The following is a 20,406-nucleotide window of genomic DNA, read 5'->3' as shown; positions in this document are numbered from 1 at the left end:
TAATTATTCCTGTGTGACAAAGGAGAAGATGAGGCACAAAGATGGCACTATCCATTCGTTTGTTCTTGCAGATCACTCCCCATCCTGCTTTGTCTTACCCTTTGCCTGGCTGACGTTGAAAGATCCCATCATTCATTCTGTCTTGTTTTCCGGCTCTGATGTGAGATTAGAAGGCAGCAGGAGACAGGGGTTGGGTTGCCTGCATGTGTTGAGTTGGAGGCGCCCATAGTCCTCTGCGGCAGCTTCTGTTCCACACCCACACTTGCTGCCGTTGCCCCGCAGGCCTTTTCGTCTGTCCTGCCCCATTCAGAATTGGCAGTGTTAAAGACTTCCTGCTGTCAACAGCCCTTTAGCTGTTCCTTGTTGGTTCCCTCGTCCTTCCCACATCTTTATAGAAAGTACTTTCATGCATTCTTTACTATTAAACTCCTTGAGTGAGCAGCTGATGCCTGCTGGGTGCTGCAGGGTGTGTAGCTTGCCGGTGACCACACAGCTGGTAGGTGGAGCCCACAGCATTCCTCCTTGTTCACCTGGATTGTTTTTATTAGGCCACGGTGTTCCATTATTGCATCTTCTTTGTCCCCTTTCAGTGGGTGGTTGAAACCAGCAGCAAATAGAAATCTGGATACTGTTCCATCTTTCCTATCCTTTAGGAATACTGGATTTTTTAGATAGACTTCTTCATAGAAGCAGGAGCCTGGGGATGGGCATGGACAGTGCGAAGGGAATCAGAGAAACTCAGCCTTTTTTTTTTTTTTTTTTAACCTGTCTCTCTTGCCATCTGAGGAACAGCCAGCCACATTCATGAGTGCAGTGCAAGATGGGGGTGGAGTCAGAAGTTGCAGGTGACCACCATGTTCATTCATTTTCTGTCCTAATCTCCCCATGAGCTTGGGGATTTGCCAGCCTCTCTGAATTCAGCGTTCATGAGGTGTGATCACTGTTCTTTCCTCTTTCTTCATACATGACATGAAAGCAAATTGCCCAAACATTCTACCTCATGATGCAAGAGTACAAGATAGTTCTCTGCAATGTTCATCAAACTCAATGGTACTTGGCTTTTCCATCTCTCACCTGGTGCATGTGTGGAGGTAGGCAAACCACGCAATTGGGAGGCTCCCAGTGCGGAGAGCAGAAGCAAACTGCACTGTCCTGCTCTGTGTTCTTGCTTTCTTTGAAAGGAAGTTTAATACAGAGCTGTGCATCATTTACATTCCAATTTGATAATTATTGACTATATGCTTACTATGGACCTGGTGCATGACAGATTCTAGAAAGAATATTGCAGGAGCGTATGGCATAGTGTTTGCCTTCAGAAGACTTATACATTTATTAGAGAAGTAAGATTAACCTGGAAAAAAAAAAAAAAACCAGGCAGATAGGTAGGAGAGTTTATGTGCAAATGCTAAAGTAAGCAGTCATTATATATCATATTTGATTGTGCTATAAGGAAGATGATTGCAAAGGTGTTGGGGAAAGCTTCATAAAAGAGCTATTAAAAGGACCAGAAGGATTTGGACCCCACTGATCATTGAATTTGATATGACCACAGATCTCCCTTCCTGGGTTCAGAGCCACTTTCCTGGAAGGGATGCAGGTATGTCCTGAATTTGATCTTTATGGCCATGGTGTGGTTTTCCTCTGTGTAGGCACATCATTGCCCAAACTGCTGCAACACCCTTTGCCTTAGGGAGTTTTTTCTTTCTGTCCTATATGACAGAAAAAGTGGACAGTGACAACATGCTTCCCAGTGATGGGTGAAGTATATCCATGGAAAGCCATTTATATCCAGACACTTGGTTACGAAGTTTATTCTTCCCCTAACACCCCAAAGGCAGAGAGTAGCTTGAAAAAAATCACTAAGAAGCCCTTAACCTTGTAACATACAGTTTTTGCTAAAAATATATATTAATAATATATTATTGAGCGAGCATAGATGAAGAAGGCCAGGGAGGGAGGAAGCAATAAGAGTGTGAGCAAGGTCAGTGCTCTTTGCCCGCAGACTCTGCAATCAATAAGATCTGGTCAATAACTGCTTTATTACTGCACTACCACCCGGAGCAAAATCATTTTTAAATTAAGAATATATTTTGCAAAACTGAATTAACAATATTGAATATTTTGCTCTTTGATATGACTAGCCTTCAAAATCAAATTATTAAGTATGGAAAATGCTTACCAGGTGAAGTTTTTCTTTCTTCTCCCTCCTCACTTTTCCAGCCACATTCCCTCTCTCCTTTTCCTCATGCTCAACTCTACTCCTCCACAGCCCCCCCAGCCCCCCACCCTACAGCTTGGGAAGGAAACAACAGCAGATTTTTAAGATCTCTGGCACAAATGTGGATGTAAATTAGTATTGAATCCAGCACATGAGATTTAGGAAAGGAAGATGCATTTACTTGAGTTTAACAGAACCGTGCATTTCCTCCGAGAGAAAGGACCAAGTAGAGAAAATTGGGAATTTTCCACTTGGGTAAAACTGATGCCAAAAAGTAAACCTTTGGACTTCTATAATCTTTGGCAAGCTGTGAAATCTCACCATTCATCCGCCCCAGCCACTACCGTTGGTTACCCCGGCTCCATCCCCTTTTCTGTTCTTTCCTCCTCTCTCCACAGATGGAGAGGACAGAGGAGAGTCTTACATGACTCACAATGTAGTGCAGCTTTGAAGCTTCCATAAGGCCAGACTCTCCCCAAGAACTGCAAGAGGTATTCGAGTAACTGTTAGGCAGAGTGGGTTGTGAAGGCACCCACAGACCACAGCTCTGGGATGCATTAAGCGATATTACTAGAATTGTTTGTACAGCATCTTTGTGAAAACATGAGATTTTGGTGCTCATATTTTCGGACATTGTAATAAGCTCCTCTCATTCCTTCCATCTTCTTGGGCCATTTCTCACCATTTGCCATTAGGGATTATAATCTCTATGTAATTTGTCAGTAACTGGGTTTGGATTATATAAAATGACAAAGAATAGAAGAAAGTTTCACCCCTCAGTATTGTTCATGTTGCAAAAACCCCATTCTTGCATTCTTTGTTTTTCAGTAAAAGGATAATATTGGTCAGGCCATGCAATGGCACGTCAACTTCTTATTTATGTCAGATGGTAGATTTGTACTTTTGAAAAGGGGCATTTGTTCAAATTATTGGTGCTTGCTGTTGAAAAGGAGGGGAGGAGGAAGTGGAGAAGGAGGGAAGGAGGAAGGGAGGAGGCTGGAAAGAAGGAAGAAGAAAGAGAAAGGAAGGAAGGAAGAAAAGAAGGAGGGAAGAAGACTACTAACGAAGAGAGGAAGAGAACTAGCTTTTATTTAGTGCTTTCTACATGTAAGTGTATTTTGGAAGGTGGGTATTAGTGACCCTATAATATAGGAGCTCTGATGGTTTAAGAAACTTGCTCAGATCAGGCAGTTGAAAATAGCAGAGTTGGAACTCAACCTCAAGTGAGTCTGACTCTAAATTCTATTCTTTTTCTTTATCCTGTGCTGCCTTTCTAATGTAGAATGTTTTGAGCCTATTACCCAGCAGATGATTTTGTCCAAACTTAAAATACCTAAGCTACTTAATCACTGATTTTTAACATTTCTTATAGGGCACGAAGCCCTTTGAGAAACTCAGGCAAGATATGGCTCTCCTCAGGAAAATACATGTACACATAAAGTATTTTCAGAGAGTTCATGGGCATTTTGAAGCATGGTGATGGGCTCCAGGTAAAGACCCCTTGCACACAGTGCCCTAGAAGAGAGGCATCCAGCAAATCTTATTTTCCTCTTTAGAAGACCATGAGGCTTCACTGTTAGCGGTCCTCTTTGGCATCAGGTCTTTCAGAAACCAAGTCTAGGGACAGTAGTGAAAGTGGAGGGTGAGAAGTTGAACTATACCTGGCCTTGCACTTTTGGGTACTTACACAGTTTGTCTACAGGATTTCATGGCTGTACATCAGGGTTGTTTCTGAAAGGCCTTCCTTTGAGCATAGAGCTCTGGCTTGTTCACACTGACTTTCTATGTCTCAGAAAAGGCCATAGGACATCCAGTGGTAAGGGTCCCTCTGTTTTTTTTTTGTTGTTGTTGTTGTTGTTTTTTTAAGAACATCTTAAATTTTTAATCCTTTCTTTACAGGTTACCTAGACCACTTTTGATTAAGAAAACTGTAGAAAGTTAGTAACTGCCACAAGCAAACGCCAGGCGGCGGCACGTGTCAATTTTCCACAGAGTCCTGCTTTGTGGGGTGTCTGAATGCGCTGTTCAGGGTCTCTACTGCTCACACTCGCTGGAATCGGTCACAGCAGAGTTTAGTTCACAGGTCGCTTCTCCCCGTATTTCTTTGTAAACTCTTCAGCGTTGTTAAAGAATTTTTTACAGTCCTTAGAGTATTCTTCAGCTAGGTCAGCCGGAAGTGGGTGCTCAGGCTGGGGGTGGTTCACCAGTGCTATGAGGGACTGGATTACTTGGTCGGTTTTGGTTGCTGGCTTCCAGTTTTCAGCACTAATTATTGGCAGACAGACCTGCCCCTTTTCATTGATGTTCGGGTGATAGATCTTTGTTTTAAATGTGATCTTCGGTGGTTTGAATGGGTACTCTGCTGGAAAGTTGACTTCGATTCTGAAGGCCCCCTTATCATATGGAGGGTTGTCAGGAACAAAAAGCCCTTGCCAAGTCAATAAATTAGCTTCATCAACCTGGATGTTACGGAAGTTTTTCATTCCACATTTGCGAATTTCTTCAAACTCCTTCATCAGCCTCCTGCTGGCCGCCATCTTGGATCTGGTGCTGCTGCTTTCCCAATCGGGTCCCTCTGTTCTTAAATACAAGTTATTGTCCTTTGCTTTTATGCCTCTGAAAAATGTGAGTGAATTTTTTCATTTTTTTTTCAATTCTGTTCAGTAAATGTTGCTGAGCCCCTACAAAGGGCCAAATATGGTGCTGTGCTCCAGGGATGAGGAAGGAGATCACAGTCTACCATTGGCTTGCTGACATTTTGATTCTTCCGGATCTTCTGAATCTTAGGACTGAATCCTAAGGTGAGGTTATTAATCAGGGAGAGCTAGACAGGGAGACAGAGAGTTCAAAGTTAGGAAGACCACCAGCACATCTGGGCCTGCCTGGTACCTGACCTACACCCCCTCCCAGAAACTGAATCTTGCCTTTGGTTTTGCTATGGTGATTTTTGCTTGATAGTGCTCTCAGTTGTTTAATTCAGCACGGATTCATGGAGCACCTATAACATTCCAGGCATTGGGCTTGGTACTGGGGGACAAAATAGGCGACAACCTTGAGGATGAGTTTGTCTCTGGGGAGCTGATATTCTACTAGGGCAGCCAGACCACCACACTCTTCCAGATAATGCTCAAGAGAGCTGGATGAATGCCATATGGGAGAAAACAACATGTTGGATTTTTCAGTCAGAGGTGTGTTGCTGTCCTCAGGTAGGTTCAGAGCATGTCAAGAAAGCACTTTGGGATAGGATAAATTACATTGTATTTAGGTTCTTGGGATTCATATTGGTAGTCTAATAGAGTGAGGGTACTTTTTGCATATGTAGTAGAGGGAAGAGATTATTGTGGGAGACACCTTAACCTGGTGTTTCTCAAGTCGTTAGACATTTTCTTCTGTAGGCAGCTTACATTCTCCAGCTACATCAAGGATGGTGGACAGTAGTCTTTGACTCAGTGACAAGAAGATACTGGGTTACGGGATTGCTATGCCATTTTTATTTCTAGGAAGGGTTTAACATTACTTTTTCTTCTCTAGTTTGAATACCACAGAGGTAGATAAGATATTTGTAGATAAGATATTTGTGTTTTGGTACATTGGTCAAATCCATCTCAATGGTTATATTTTCAAGATAAAAAATGAAGTTCCTTTTTTTTTTAATATGTAGTTTTCCTTTAGTTCTGAAAAATTCCCCAACTGAAAAGAATTGACATCCTGGTAACTCAATTACCTGAGACTTTCCCCCGCCTTTTGAGTTCTGACCCCCAGAAAACCATTACATAGTAAAGCTGATACAGCTTGTAGGGTGCAGTTCTAAAGATTTTCTTTATCCACAGGGGAAGTCTGAGTCCTGGGAGGGATTCAGAGATCCATAAGAAGGTAGTGTTGGAAACCACCTGTCACAGAACAAAAGTAATTCAGGATTGCAGCACAATTACTGGTTCTTCTGATACCTGTGCACAGGTACATTTGGAGTCTGTAGTTAAGGAGAGAAGATTTGAACGCTAAATTATACAGAACCAGTTCTGGGCTCCAGACCAAAGTCTACATCACCCACAAAGAATTTTCTGCCCATCTAAGCACGTACATACCTCCATCCTCTGCTTTTCACGGAATTCACCACTCATCCTAGCACTTCCTCACATGCCAGCCTTTCCTGTTATTTAAGGATGCCAAGCACATATGGCTTGGCTCCTCTGCAAGAGTATAAGAAGGTACAGGTACAATAACTCTTGTATGTGCTCCCTGCATTTTGTTGTAAATGCTTTACCGATGCTCTGTTAATGTTTACAGCATTTTGCATTCAAGTGAATCAAATTGACACCATTCGTTCTAGTTTTCCCTGAGTTTGCCACCATCACAGACTGCCCTGAAAGTTTTCCTATTTTTGTATTCTCATCAAACTCCTGTTGCTTCCACACAGCCTGAAGGTTCTACATGCCCTTTTCTCCTTCTGGGACTTCTGGAAAGACCCCAGTTTTTATGGTCATTGGTTGACCTTTCTTGTTCTTCTCTGTAGCACTAACTCTCACTTTCTTTCTTTTTTAATCAGTGGAAGCTTAGAGGTGCTTCACCTAGTTTAAATCATGCTTGCTGATTGTCTATACTCAGCCTTCCTACAGCACTGTGATGGGTTGTCTGCAGATCTAGAATATCTAAGGTCTAGTGATGTTCTCTCTGGCCTTCTGAAGCAAGGAGAATGGAGCACAGGGGGACTGATCTCAGATTTAGGGAGACAGGCTCACGAATCCCACAGTGACCTGTGTTGATGCCCATCAGTTTGATGTAGCTGCTGTTTCTTCCTTGTGGGGCCCCCGTGTTCTGATGCAAGTCCTGGTTCCATTGAGTGACAGGTGCGACCAACGGCCGTGTGAGTTATTTCCTTTGGAAACCACAGCTGTGGCTAAGGCCAACGGATGGCAACGGTGCCACTGGGCTCTCTGGGAACAATCCGCTCGGCCATCGTCAGCCTCAGGAAGGGCTTTCAAGCTTGATGAAAATAACCCAAGAGGCTGGGTCTCTGTGGCAATTGCTAGTATTCTAGAGGTGGGAAGTGCCCAGGAAGGAGTAGGGGTTAGGAGCCAAGATTTTGGCATCAGACAAACTAGATTAAGAGTCAAGCTCTGCCATAGCTGTGTCACTTTGGGCTGTTATTTTTAAATCTCTCTGAGCCTCTGTCACTTACCAGGGAAAGTGGGGGTAATGTCTAGTTTTTAAGTTTATTGTAAGGGCTGATTGAGATAAAGCACTAAAAACATTTTATGTTTGGCACATTAATATTCAAGAAATTTCAGTGATTATTATCATGACTATTACCAAAGGTGGGAAGAGATACACACTCCCTCCAGGAGCTCACAGGTCTCCTTCCGCCAGGGGAGCAGCCGGGTGATGGGAGTGGTGGTAGTACCTACATCATCACTTGTTGTGAGAACCAAGGATAGCATCTGGCACATAGAAAACACCGTACTACTAGCTTTCATTATTTTTATTACCCTCATTATTTTTATTTACTAAGCTCTAAGAGCTTTATTCTAAGATGTTGCCAGAGAGTTGCCTTGTGTTGATTTGGAACTGGAATTTGATAGGGGCTCCCAAAGCAGAGGAAGTGGCAACAGCTGTTCTAGTTAGTTTGATATTTGAAATACTTTATTCTAGAATTGATCTCTCAGATGGAACAAAAAGAGGAAGAACCAGAGCTTTCCACAGGAACAGAAACTGGTTCATTTCACTGTGTGACCCTATTTTCATGTATTGATCCTGGGGAGCTGGAGCTGTTCCCTTCCCATCCCCTTCATCTGGTCTATTGCATCATCTTAAGCTATACCTCGTGGAGTTATTTACAATAAGTACATGTTCTTGCCACGGGGATTTTGAGCCTTAGAGTGCTTGCTGGCTGAATAATTCCAACCATAGGTTTTCATGGCTGAAGCGGCTCCTTTTTTTTTTTTTTTTAAGCATTCAGATTTTTTTGTATTGTCTAACATTAATCAAGAGACAAGTGTGTATTCAAAAGAAATGAAAATATCAGAGAACTCCAACCCGAGAAATGAACATACCTTGGAATGCATGACCGAACTGTTTCTGAATAATTAGTAGTTTTATGCTCTGTATGTTCCATGCAGTATTCCTTTCCTCCATGGAAAAGTTTTTGTCTGTGCTCATCCTTTGCATGCTCTGCTTAAATATGGTTTCTGGACTGTGTTCCATGTCCCTGAGGCATGCAGTCCAAGGGAGGGAGCCAGAACTGCTTTTCAGCCTGGCATGGAGGGGAATGTTTTAGTTTATTTTAAACATTAACCACCCAATGGTATAGTAATTTGTTTTTGGATTTTAGCAAATTGGTTGTTTTCTACTACCTTTTTGAGAATTTGGGCACTTCTTTATCCGCCACCCCCCTCAGATTTACATGAGATTCAGAATGACTTGGGAGAGCTAAAGAAGACATATTGCTGATAACAGGTGCAGGATGGACACTATCTCAAAGGGCCTGCATCTTGAAGAAGTGAGTTAGAACTCTAGTCATACTGGTGATAATACATTCTTTGACTCTTAAGGATAGATTTTCTGGGTGCTTCTCTATCCCTGGAGACAAGTCCAAGTCAAAGGCAATATGGGGTTTGTAATGAATTCATAAGAACATCCTCTTCCAAGACTGGGATGTAGAATGTAGAAATTCCCTCTCATGGCACCTGAGGGCTAGAATGAGGTCAGTTCAGAGTGTGAGCCTGCTTCCAAGGCACATAGGGAAAGGGGGAGTGGAGGGATTTGGACCCCAGTGGTGAAGCATGAGATGGATAAATCATCACTTCATGTGCCCCGGGGCCTCACCTGTGGAACACAGTGATTGTGTAAATGAATTTGAAATTGAAAGGCTGCAGCTCCTAAGGGGACACATAGCCAAAGAGCTTACAGAGGATATACTCTTCTACTGAAGAAGTCAGCTCTTCTCCAGCATTTATTGTAAATGCCCAATGCTAGTGGAAACTTTGTAGAATTGCCCAGTTTCACCCTCTGCTTCATAGTAGGCCTCACAGAGGTGAGCTGATCCTGTCTTCTGTTTTACATCTCCCAAGGAGACACCGTATGAAGATTTCCTTTTATCTCATGGTCAGGAAGTTTTTCCTACGGTCTAAACCATATTTCTCTTGCTATATTTTCAGTTTATATCCTTCTTGAGCTGCCCTCATTCTTTCTTCCTGGATCTCTTTATCTTCTATCTTGTAAGACCAATACTAATTACTTTATTTCTTTTCCAAGGGGATGATTTCTCCTAAACCTTGTGTCATTTTTTGAGTCTCTCTCTACCCATATAGGTATTTTTGTGGCTAGAAGGAGAGTCCTTCTGGGATGGTATTTTTACCCCCGGGTGGATCTGTGCTGTGAATAACCTGAGCCATTCTGGAACCATCCCCAGACCGGGCAGGTGGCAGCCCCATTTGCTCTTTCCTAAGCGCCAAGGCAGAGAAGCAACTCTGGCTCCTTCTCTCTGGACCGCATGCCTCCGGAACACGAAACTCAGTCACAGACACCATATTTAAACAGAGCAGGGAAAGGATGAAAATAGACAAAAACCTGTCCATGTGGGCCAGGAAAGCTGTATTTCCAATATGCTGTTAGCAAGACCCTGCTGAGATCCATATAGCAAGTAGTCAGGGGATGGCAAGCAGCATGACCACCCATGGGTTCATTCCTGGACATTGGAGTGCAAGACACATGGAAGGGGCAAGGTCTGGGGCAGGATGAGTAAGTTAGGACCTTTCCCTAGAGTATAGGGAAGGATGACTTAAGCAACTAAAACTACGAGAAAAAGCACAAGCCATAGAATTAACGGCTGGACTTTAATACTGAAGACCAGTGGTTTTCAAACTTTTTCAGCTGAGGGATTCTTCCGATAAGTTTTGGAAGTCCAATATATATACAAGATATCAAAGCCTGACCAGTGTGCTTTTTCCTGTGGTCCTACAGTTTGTAGCTAGGGTCAAGCTCAGGACAAATGCAACTGTGGGTGACCACCTCTCCCTAGGCTTCTAGGGAGATGTTGGGTCACAGAACAAGTCTGATTACTCCACTTCCCCAGTGTAAGAGCCAGGAGAGCAGAGATGGCTGTGGGGAAAGGTGATGTGCGTGAAGTTCCCTCTTGCCACCCCTGAGAGCTACATAAGTTGGATCCTGCCTTTGCCGTGCATGGGTTTCCTGACTGGCCATGGATGATTGATGACAGTGGGAAGTATCAGACACTGCCACACACTGCTGCATTGGAGGTATGTGGTTAGTGTTAATTAAAGAATTTGGCTAAAATTATATGGTACTAGTACCCTCCAGGGAGCTCTTTGGGGGCCACCTCATGTCAGTGGGGCAGGTTGATGCTCCCATCCAACCTCAGTGAACTCAGAGATGATGAGTTAGCCTAACAGTTCTGAACAACAAGGAGTTGACTGTAAAGTCTTGCAGCCAAATTGGGAGTGGACTGCCCCTTTCTTTCTTCACTCCTTCACCCTAGAGGGGATGGCACCCACAAGAGGGAGGGCTGGGGCATGTTTCTAAAGGCCAGGCCATATCTTCTCTCTGTTTGCTACTACTGAAGTTGAGCTCCAGTCTAGGCCTGGAGGGAAGGGGAAGAAAAGGTTTAAATTAAATGTGAGAATGAAGTTGAAAAATGGGCAGATAGAGTCCTTGGGAAGATAGTTGAAGAGGACATATGGATCCAGAGATGGTAGCCTTGGGAAGGGAGGACGCAGGCCTGGGTAGGAAGGGAGAATGCTAAGAATTGCTTTCCCTTTGTCCTCAGCTTTGCCTATGGCTGACACTGACTTCCAAGTCAATCAACCTCAATTTGCCCCAGTGAAAGTAGGTCACAGGTCAGACTGGAGGCCCCTACTAACATTTAATGGACTGGCAGGAAGACCGGGTCCTTCATGCAGTTGTGCTCAGGATTTCAGGCTTATTTTTGTATTGAGTAAGGGTCAATTCTGGTTCAATTCCAATTCCAGCTTCAAGTCTCATTTCTTGCATACCTCCTACTATACATTTGGTCCTGTGCTCTGTTCATTCATCAAGAATGAGGAAAGGAGAATTAGATAAGATAAGCAACATCTACTCTTAGCTGCATGTCTTTGTTGATACTTCTATCTTCACTCATTTCCCTCTTGCCCAGCCCTACCTGAAATTATACACATGCTATACTCCTCCAAGAAATCTTTTTGCACTATTAACCATGGGGCTGCAACCCCAAAATCTTCCCCATAATCTCTGTCACTCTAGTTCAGCCCCTCTAGTGACCTTGTTCACCTCATCCCAGCAATCATATGGAAATCTGCTCGAGGACAACAAAAGCACGCTGCCAGGAGTAGATGGTGCGGTGTCATGCAGTCTGTGGAGGTCTCCGGCTCTTAGTGGATTCTGCTTTTAGTGCATCCTGGAGGGTCTCCGATACCAGAGACCCCCTTTATTGTATCCGTGGCTTTGAGGAGCTTGGGAGATGTTGCCTACATCAAGTCAGCCACATCAGGGGCAGCTGGCAGGGCTTTACTCCAAGTCTCACTCAAAACTCAAGGAGCAAGTGTTCTGTGAGAGAGGAAACAGAAGTTTGTAGTTTCTTAAGGCCTAGAACACTGGCTTAGTGTCACTTTTGCCATATTCTCTTGGTTGCCATGGGTCACAGACACTGCCAGTTTGAGTGGAGGGGATTGGATTTTATCTTTCAATGGGAAGAATAGCAAAGATCTGTGGCCATCTTGAGTCTGCCACACCTTGATGAGCATAAAAGCGTGTTCAGAAACCCAGATGTGGGTTGTAAAACAGAGAAGGCAGGAGACTTAGAGACTCACTCTTTTTTTTTTTTTTTTAAATTTTTCTAGTAATCTCTACATCCAAGGTGGGGTTGGAAACCACAACCCTGAGATCAGGAGTTGCATGCTTTCTTAGACTGAGCCAGCCAGGTACCCCAGGACTCCTGTGTGTGTGTGTGTGTGTGTGTGTGTGTGTGTGTGTGTGTCTTTTTTGAACCCACAGGTCCTTCATAGGAGGCCTTTGGAGTTACAATCTGAATTTGAAAGCTATAATAACAACTGTTTGGTGTGTGAGAATAATTGAGAAAAAAGGCACTGTATATTTAATGGTAATCTCCTCCAGATATTGTCCCACCTAGGGACTTATTCTATTCAGTTGACATAACTTGTCCTTTGGGTTGGCGCTCTTGTCATTCTCAGTGCCTGTCTTTGTACAAACTGTGGGGGCACCTAAAGCTACCCTGTCAGCCCCTCTCGATGTTGGGGATGGGAGTTTTCCTACCTATTATCTCCATTTCACCACACCAAGAAGGTTGTGCCTCCCTTTGTAGCCTAGAGCAGAGCATTTTATCGATGAAGCCCTGCCCTTTTTTGTTTGAGATTCTGAGCGGGTGTTATCTGAGAACAAGCAGGTGTTTGTAGAAATGTGACCTTGAGCCCTGGATGTTGACCTGCTCTTTTTTCCTGGTGACTCATTTTTCCTTGAATGGGGTTGGTTTCTGTGAAATGGCTGTGAGGCCACAGTGACTAGCCTGGACACCACTGTATATGTAAGCATTCCCTTGCCGGAGGCAAAGAAATTACTGAGTGTATTTTATACCTTCCTGTTAGAGATGTAGCCATCCCTGTCACCCACAGGTTTGTCCACAAAAAGGGGCAAGCACAGTATGCTCATATCTGTAACTCATTTAAAGAAGGTTATATCCATAGGAAAACACAAGTTGCCTTGTTCCACTGATTTTTTCTGTTGTCAGTCTGGAAAAGAGTTTAATCTATCCTGGGAAGTTAATGGGCATTTCTGAAAATATGTAGCTAATAGGAAATAATTTGGAACAGAGAATCTTGGAATTTAAGCCTGAATTCTGCACTTCATCATATTTCTATTTGCCTAATCACTGTGGAGATATGTGTGCGTGTGTGTGTGTGTGTGTGTGTGTGTGAGAGCATGCGTGTATGAACGCAAATTTCTGGGCCTTTATGTGGAGTTCATGATTCACCCTTTAGGGCTCCCAGGTCCTGGAAAGTGTGAGTTTAAGTTAAACCTAGAAATGGGAAGTATTTATATCTGTAAGCCAAGTTCAACATTGGCATTTAAGTTCACATGTCTGTATAAACCAATTGACAAAATTATATGTTGGAATAATTTTCTAGAAATGTCCTACTGATGGTAATGCTATCACAAAATTATAAATTTTATCATCAGTCCAGAACTGCAGGCTCTGTGCAACTGCTAGAAATACGGCCAGTAACTCAAAAGCCACTACAACTGTAGGTAGAAGATCATGCCCAACCACACGCCGAGTATATTTCAGGACTCAACACAGGGCTTTATCTCTCAGACCACATGACCCTGTACATCATTCAGAGTGTCCGGATCTGCAGAGGAATTTTCCATCTTGGTTACACCTGTGATTCAGGTGGAAAAAAAACAGAGACCCTCAAGGGTCAGACAGCAATGAACTTACGGGGGAAGGAAGGACTGGGCTGTACCATGAGCACATTACGTGGTTTGGGCCTTTCTAATAAAGTGTCATTCTTCTTTCAGTAATATAGAAAGCACAAAGATCAGAGTCACAGGTATTTTGATCAGTGGCAGATATACAAGATATGACACAGTGTATTGACATCATTTCTTTGGGGGCTCTTTTAGGTTATTCTTGATCCTTATGTATCTAGTTTTGGTAGAGAGTTGATAGACCCTTTTACTGATCCTCTTGGCATCTTCCCCAATATTTCACTTGCCTTAAAATGATGATGAACCCTCTGTAAATTCTTCCCCAAAGGTAACAGTATACAGGATGCTCCAACATTGCACATAGTGGTGTAGGGGACAGGGGAAGCCACATTCATCTGGAAGCCCTGGGGTTTTCAGTAGAGCACAATGCTGAACAAAGAGGCTTGCCCCTCCCCCATAGCAATTACTTGAAGCAAAATGAGCTTCTTTGAAATATAAGTGGCCCTTTAAAAACACAAGCAGATTCTGTAATATCTATTTGGGGCATCCGGGAATGCCACATTATAGGAACTTGAGCACACCTGATGGTAACCATATGGCAGGTTCTGATGACTGACAATAGGTAGAGGCTGCAGTAATTAATGAACACGAGACGGCATTTGTGGCCCCCACAACGAAAGAATGGAGAAGAAGCCAGTCCATTCGCAAAGTTGGGGATGTGCCTTGTGTGTGTTTCTAGACCAGGACTTGGCTGGGCACATGTCTCTGCATGTGAACAGGTATGAGAGAAATGATGCAGTGGGAGGGAGGTCTTGGTTCTGACCAGAGAGCTACTATCATTCCTGGGGCTGCAGTGGGAAAATGAGTTTGCAGATCACCCCGGCTGATCCTGCAGCACTAAACTCCTCCGCCCCGCTGACATTTTTAGTTTGATGTGGGACAGATTCCAGGTAGAAATCCAGTTAGTTGGCCTGGTGGGAGTACAGGACTTCATTGTTCGAGGATGAGGGTTTTCTGGGTGTGATTTTGCCATTTCTGGATTTCAGGGCACGATGCCTCTGTTTACTCTCTTGGGGGTAACAGTGTTCCCTTCCTTGAGGTGTGCTCTGAGTCAGAGCATACCAAGACTTGGCTAGCTTCTAGCAAAAGCAGAGGAGGGAGGCAATGCCTCATTGTTTTATTACTCCTTTCTTGGACGTGGGCTGGTGTGGGGAGGATGGGAGTGGGCCAGGCAGAAGTAGGCCATGGGAAGATTCCAGAGAGACTGATTGATCTTGTCAAAAAGAATAAAGGTATCCAGTCCTTGGCACCCCCCTTCAGCACATGGGCATGTGGGATTGAGGCGGTCACTGTGAAGTTTTGTGGTTAGGCGTTCCAAAAAGAAGTTTCTTCATGATTCCTGATTGCTTAGGACAGATATAAGCAATACCAGCTGGGGCCCAGCAAGCCTGTCTCCAGCTTTATTGTTTCTGATTTATCAGTGGTGTGTCCGCCTTAAAGAACTGATCTATATGCCCTTTATTGCTAGCCTGTTCTATAGCCAGATAGGAGAGTTGAACATTAACGAGTGGATTTGCTTTCAGTAGCTGCCTGAGTGTGTGTGTGTGTGTGTGTGTGTGTGTGTGGCGCGCGCGCGCTTGTGTGTAGCAGGATACTAGTGTCTTGCTCAGGGGCAAGTGACTCAGATTTCTGCGAGAAGATTCCCATTCTTTTGTCTCACATCTTGAATTTTCCCTAATTTGTTTGAAGCTGCCTCTTTTACCAGAGCCAGAGAGAATCCACAAGGCTGTTTTGTAAGTGTCTTTGGTAAGTGGTAAGAAACTCACTTGGAGCCAGGCTGAAGGCACCAGGAGCTGTGTATTGCAGAGACATTTCAAGTCCGTAGTGGACAATTTGCACTGTTCGGTGTTAAAAGGCTTTGTGGCAGTGTTTCAGAGAGCTCCCAGCCCTCCCTCCTTGGCAAGTCGTTTACAAATGATGTGCTCTAGTCACCCTGCTTGGAGTTTCTGGTTTAAAAGTGAATAGTCAGAACTCTCAAGATGTGTAAAGGGAAAGGTTTTACTGCCCAGTGGGAAATGACCATCAAAGTTAACTGTTCTTGGATTGGCAAAATAGGCAGACGGGACTGCTTTCAAGTATGGGCCAAGTGAGAGACTTCTGGGACTCTTCCTCGAGGGGAAGGGGCAGGTAGTAACAGAAGAGTGACTCGTGATTTACCAGTCTGGAGTTTGGCCCATTCATATTCTTTTTTGGAGGAAACAAGTAATGTCCTGCTACAATGACCGTACTCTTTGGAGCACTTCTTTGGATTGGAATTTGTTTTCTGTGGTGGTGAGATTTTTTTTTTTTTTTTCGTTTGTATAGTTATTTCCTTCTGCACTTCCTTGATTACAGGTTATAATAAGTGGGGAAAAGGGAAGTATGAAAGGTGAGTGCCCAGTGGCACCGGAACCAGCTTCTGTCGTGCAAATGTAGCCTTGTCAAAATGTGAGCTGTGGGGTAGAGATACTAGGGATCACACGGCCACTGCTGCCTGGTTGGCGATGAAGAACTAGATTTGGATTTCATTTCGGATGCAGGTTGTACACCAGGGCAGTAGAGGAGTTCAGCTGACAGAGTCTTCTGCTACCATTTTTAATGAACAGTCTCTACTGTCTTGTGTATGAAAAACATCGAGGAAAAATTTAATAGTTTTACACAATCCCTGAAGCCTGGTCCACAGCCAAGACGCGTTAGCTTCTAAATCTTTTAACAATATTTTCCCCTACCAGAACTAGGGCAAATTTTTATAGCATTCTCAAGTGCATGTGCTCTCTCTCTCTCTCTCTCTCTCTCTCTTTTTTTTAATAAAACCAAGCATTAAAAAAAAAAAGAAGGACAAGACTAGTGCTATTTTATTATCTTCTCGGATTATTTCAAGATTGAACTGGAGAAAAATGTGTATCCCTGTTTGGCTCAATCGGAAATGGGTATGAGCTGGGTAGGAAACTTTCCATTTTCTTAAAATATATAGTTATGTGCATAACTATGTCATGTTGGGTATGTAAAAAAGTATATGATGTGTTTCCCCCAAGGTTAATATAGGTGCGTATCATAAAGAGTACATAATCAAGTAAATGTTAGAGGGGGTATTATTTTGGTTATTGTAAGTTGAAAATATTTAAACTATGGATTCTTTTCTCCCCAGGGATGAAGGATACTGCTTTCAGCACCTTTCCTACTAGAGAGGATTGAGTATGAGGAGATGAGTATGAGGAGAGAGGTTTTATCAGACAGCATGGTAATGAAGTTATTTTGATAGAGATAACCTCTTTGCTATTCATTTTTGCTGCCTATCAACTAATTCTTGAACCCAGGTTCCCTTTTTTCTTGTTGTTGTTGTTTTTCCTGCCAGAATAAAACAGGCACGACAAAGTAGGACTTAGTCTCTGAAGCTCAGGACAAATGGAGACGGGTTCTGGCCAAGGAGCTGTGTAGGAGGTCCTTGCCCCCGCTTGCAGTGATACCCCACCAGTGTGAGCAGTGTGGAGGAATGGCCCTTCCTCCTCATGCTCAGTCCCTAAAAGACACACCATTCTATTTGAAAGGGGAACATCATCTTTCAAAGATAACATTCATCTCCTATTTGGAAGGTTCTCACCTGTCTTTCCTAGCATGATATAATAAAGAGCGTCTTGCACTAGACTTGAAGAGTTCCTGGCTTCTTCTCCAAGCTGTGTGACCTTGAGCATATCATTGAACCATTCTGGGCTTTGGTTTCAAACCCCACGGGGTTTGGGTTTGGCAAGGTGGTTTCTGAAATTCCTTCTAGTTACAACATTCAATATCAATTCTCTTCCCATTCTTTCTATTTAAAATAAACTTTCACTTTTAGAACAGTTTTAGATTTACAAAAACAAAACAAAACAAAACAAAACTTCCAAAGAAAGTACAGAGTGTCCATGGAGGTCAGTCACCCTCTTTCCCCAATGAATAGCATTTTCATTACTTTGGTACATTTGTCATAACTAAGGAACCAGTATTGATGTATTACTATTTTTTAAAGAATATTTTACTTCTTTATTTGTCAGAGAGTAAGAGCCCAAGGAGGTGGAGTGGCATGCAGAGGGAGGGGGACAAGCAATCTCCCTGGTAAGCAAGAAGCCTGATGTGGGACTCAGTCCCAGGACCCCAGGATCACAACCTGAGCCGAAGGCAGACGCTTAACCAACTGAGCCACCCAGGTATCCCTGATATATTACTATTAACTAGAATTGACATTTCATTCCGATTTTGCTAGCGTTACAATGCCCTTTTTTCTGTTTCAGAGTCTCATCCAGGATACCATTTAGTAGTCTTGTTTCCTTTGCCTCCTCAGAGTTGTGACAGTGTCTTAGATTTTCCTTGTTTCTGATGACCTTGACAGTTTTGAGGAATACTTGTCAGGTATTTTGTAGAATTACTCAATTAGAGTTTGTCTGAAGTTTTTCTCATGGTTAGACTGGGGTTATGGGCTTTTGGGAGGAAGACCACAGAGGTGTCATGTCATCCTTATCACATATCAGTGGTACATGCTATCAACTGATCATGTTAATTGACCCTGATCATCTGGCCAAAGTATTGTTTGCCACATTTCTTCACTGTAAAGTCTTCTGTTCGCCTTTCATGTTCTACTCTTTGGATGCTAGCACTAAGTGCAGCCCATACTCAAGATGCGTGGGTAGGGGGGATTAAGCTCCACGTCCTGGTTGGAGAGTATCTACATAAATTACTTGGAATTCTTCCGTAAGGGAGATTTATCTCTTTTCCTCATGTATTTATACAATCACTTTTTTATACCAGTGTGGACTTGTGGATGTATATTTTATTTTTCCTGTTCTATCGAGATGTGATTGACCTATAACATGGATATATATATTAAAAATTTTGGATTTTAATTGAGCACTGGTTATTTATTTATTTTGTTCCTCAAATTGTTACGATTTTGGCCATTAGGAACTCTTTAAAATTAGCTTCTGTGTCCCTTTGACATGTCCCCATCATTTTGTTTTGTGAGCACTTCTTTACTTCCTGACACTGCATGATGCTTTAGACTCATTAATTGTATTCCCTACCCTAGCCCTAGAATCAGCCATTTCTCCAAGGAGCCCTGATTCTCTTTACTGGAGAACTGTATTAGACAACTTTGGTTTTTAGGATCTAGGTGGATGTGAGATGCTCCGTTTTCTAAAATACACATTTTATGTATATAGTTGTGTCCTTTTGTTATACAAAGAAATATATAATGTCTTTCCTTCAAAGCTAATACAGGTCAATATTGTAAAAAAGAGTATATAATCAAGTGTTAGAGTGAATACTGTTTTGGTTGAAATAAAAAGCAAGTGCAGATTCTTCTAGCTCAAACAATTATAAAACACCTTTATTCATTTCCTTTTTCATTCTTTTTGTTATTCACATTTCATTAGTCTTTGCTGGAATTGGGAAATGTTAATTTATTTACATGGATATGTTAACAGTGTGAATAATGCTGCTCACTTGAGACATGGGTCCCCAGTCCTTGCAGACTCTCCTTTCCTGCAGAAATGAGAAGTGTCAAGGGCTTCGAGTATTTGGGGAACGATTCCTGGAGGATGTGGCTCTTGACTTGGTACTTGAAGGATAGGAGCAGTTTGGGGCAAAGGAAGGATTCTTGTATGCCTCTTTGGGAGAATGGTAGAAAGAAACTAGCTCCAAGATGCGGTCCTAAAGGATTTATTAAATGTCAGTCTTCTTAGAAGACCTGAAGTCTATCATCCTTCTCCAGTATTACAAAGATAAAGTCCCTTAATCCAGAACCTCCAAAATGTTGACATTTAGTTGAAACATTCTTAACATTGTCTGTACAAAGGGAGAGGGAGCCAACTGAGCCCCTGCCAATAAAGTCATAATTATTAAGTATCTGCTGAATACTTTAATAGTAGAGATTGGGACAAATTGTATCCCTTACACCCATGGTGACTGCTGTATGCTTAGCCTATCCTGTGTTGTTTGGTGTACTTTTTAACTCTTGGTGTTCTTTTTTGTAATGGGTCTGGATAGTCTGTGGAAATGGATTTTGAAATGTTCTCAAAATATCCCCTGGAGCAGAGTAGCCAGAAAGAATAGGGCCAGCACATGGATGGAGTCTTGTAAAAGTGTTCATTAGCTTCAGCTGGGTCAACACCACATAAAATGACCTCCATCCAAACTCTTAGGTCAAGTGTGTTTATTTCAGACCCAAGTCTTTAGGTCTTAAAAAGCTGGATTATGTTTTTGTTCTGGTAAAATTGACTAGAAATCACCTGTTATCTTTTTTAAAGTTAAGTCCCACTTGACCAGATGGTTTTCTTTATTCATTAAGTAGTTTTATGTGAGTTGACGCATTGATAGGAAATAGGGCTCAGGACAGAAGAAACCTTTTCACATACTAGGGAAGAAAACATAGCAAATAGAAATCTTCCTCTTCCACATACTAGTTTTACCACATTGTGAGAAGAAAGCTTTTAGCTGTGGAAGGTAGAAGAGACTTTGTTTTTGGTGATACTACAATGACACTTAATCATACTCATCTCACTGCATGGGTTCATGTCGACCTTGAGTCATACATCATCCCAAGATATATAACAGTGTACAGTAAAAGTGTAATATAGAAGAGTTGATCCATAAGCCAATGGGAGAGCAGGAGTCCACTGTACTTTATACTAGTGGTACTACTTTAACTTGGGCAGCAGGGA

General features: G+C 42.7%; 1 protein-coding gene across 2 annotated transcripts; it reads right to left on the bottom strand.

The window, feature by feature from the left end:
- Nucleotides 1-4,290: 4,290 nt before the first annotated feature.
- On the bottom strand, nucleotides 4,291-4,755 carry LOC111148187 (ubiquitin-conjugating enzyme E2 L3-like). Of its 2 annotated transcripts, XM_022504647.1 has the most exons (2): nucleotides 4,729-4,755; nucleotides 4,291-4,632 (listed from the first exon to the last, which is right to left on the bottom strand). In XM_022504647.1, the coding sequence occupies exons 1-2, from the start codon at nucleotides 4,753-4,755 to the stop codon at nucleotides 4,291-4,293; spliced, it is 369 nt and encodes a 122-aa protein (XP_022360355.1). The 2 variants fall into 2 exon arrangements, with proteins under 2 accessions (XP_022360355.1, XP_022360354.1); XM_022504646.1 differs by having other exon boundaries at nucleotides 4,291-4,755.
- Between the last annotated feature and the right edge of the window lie 15,651 nt (nucleotides 4,756-20,406).

This window comes from Enhydra lutris, unplaced genomic scaffold, assembly GCF_002288905.1.
Source record: "Enhydra lutris kenyoni isolate GAN:26980312 unplaced genomic scaffold, ASM228890v2 scaffoldscaffold18, whole genome shotgun sequence".
Classification (NCBI taxonomy): Eukaryota; Metazoa; Chordata; class Mammalia; order Carnivora; family Mustelidae; genus Enhydra; species Enhydra lutris.
The sequence above is the reverse complement of the archived record's forward strand: the minus strand, read 5'-3'. Positions and strand labels throughout refer to the sequence as shown.

What these genes read in the sequence shown, in the direction of transcription:
- LOC111148187 (XM_022504646.1), bottom strand. Translation starts at nt 4,755, where the DNA reads ATGGCGGCCAGCAGGAGGCTGATGAAGGAGTTTGAAGAAATTCGCAAA.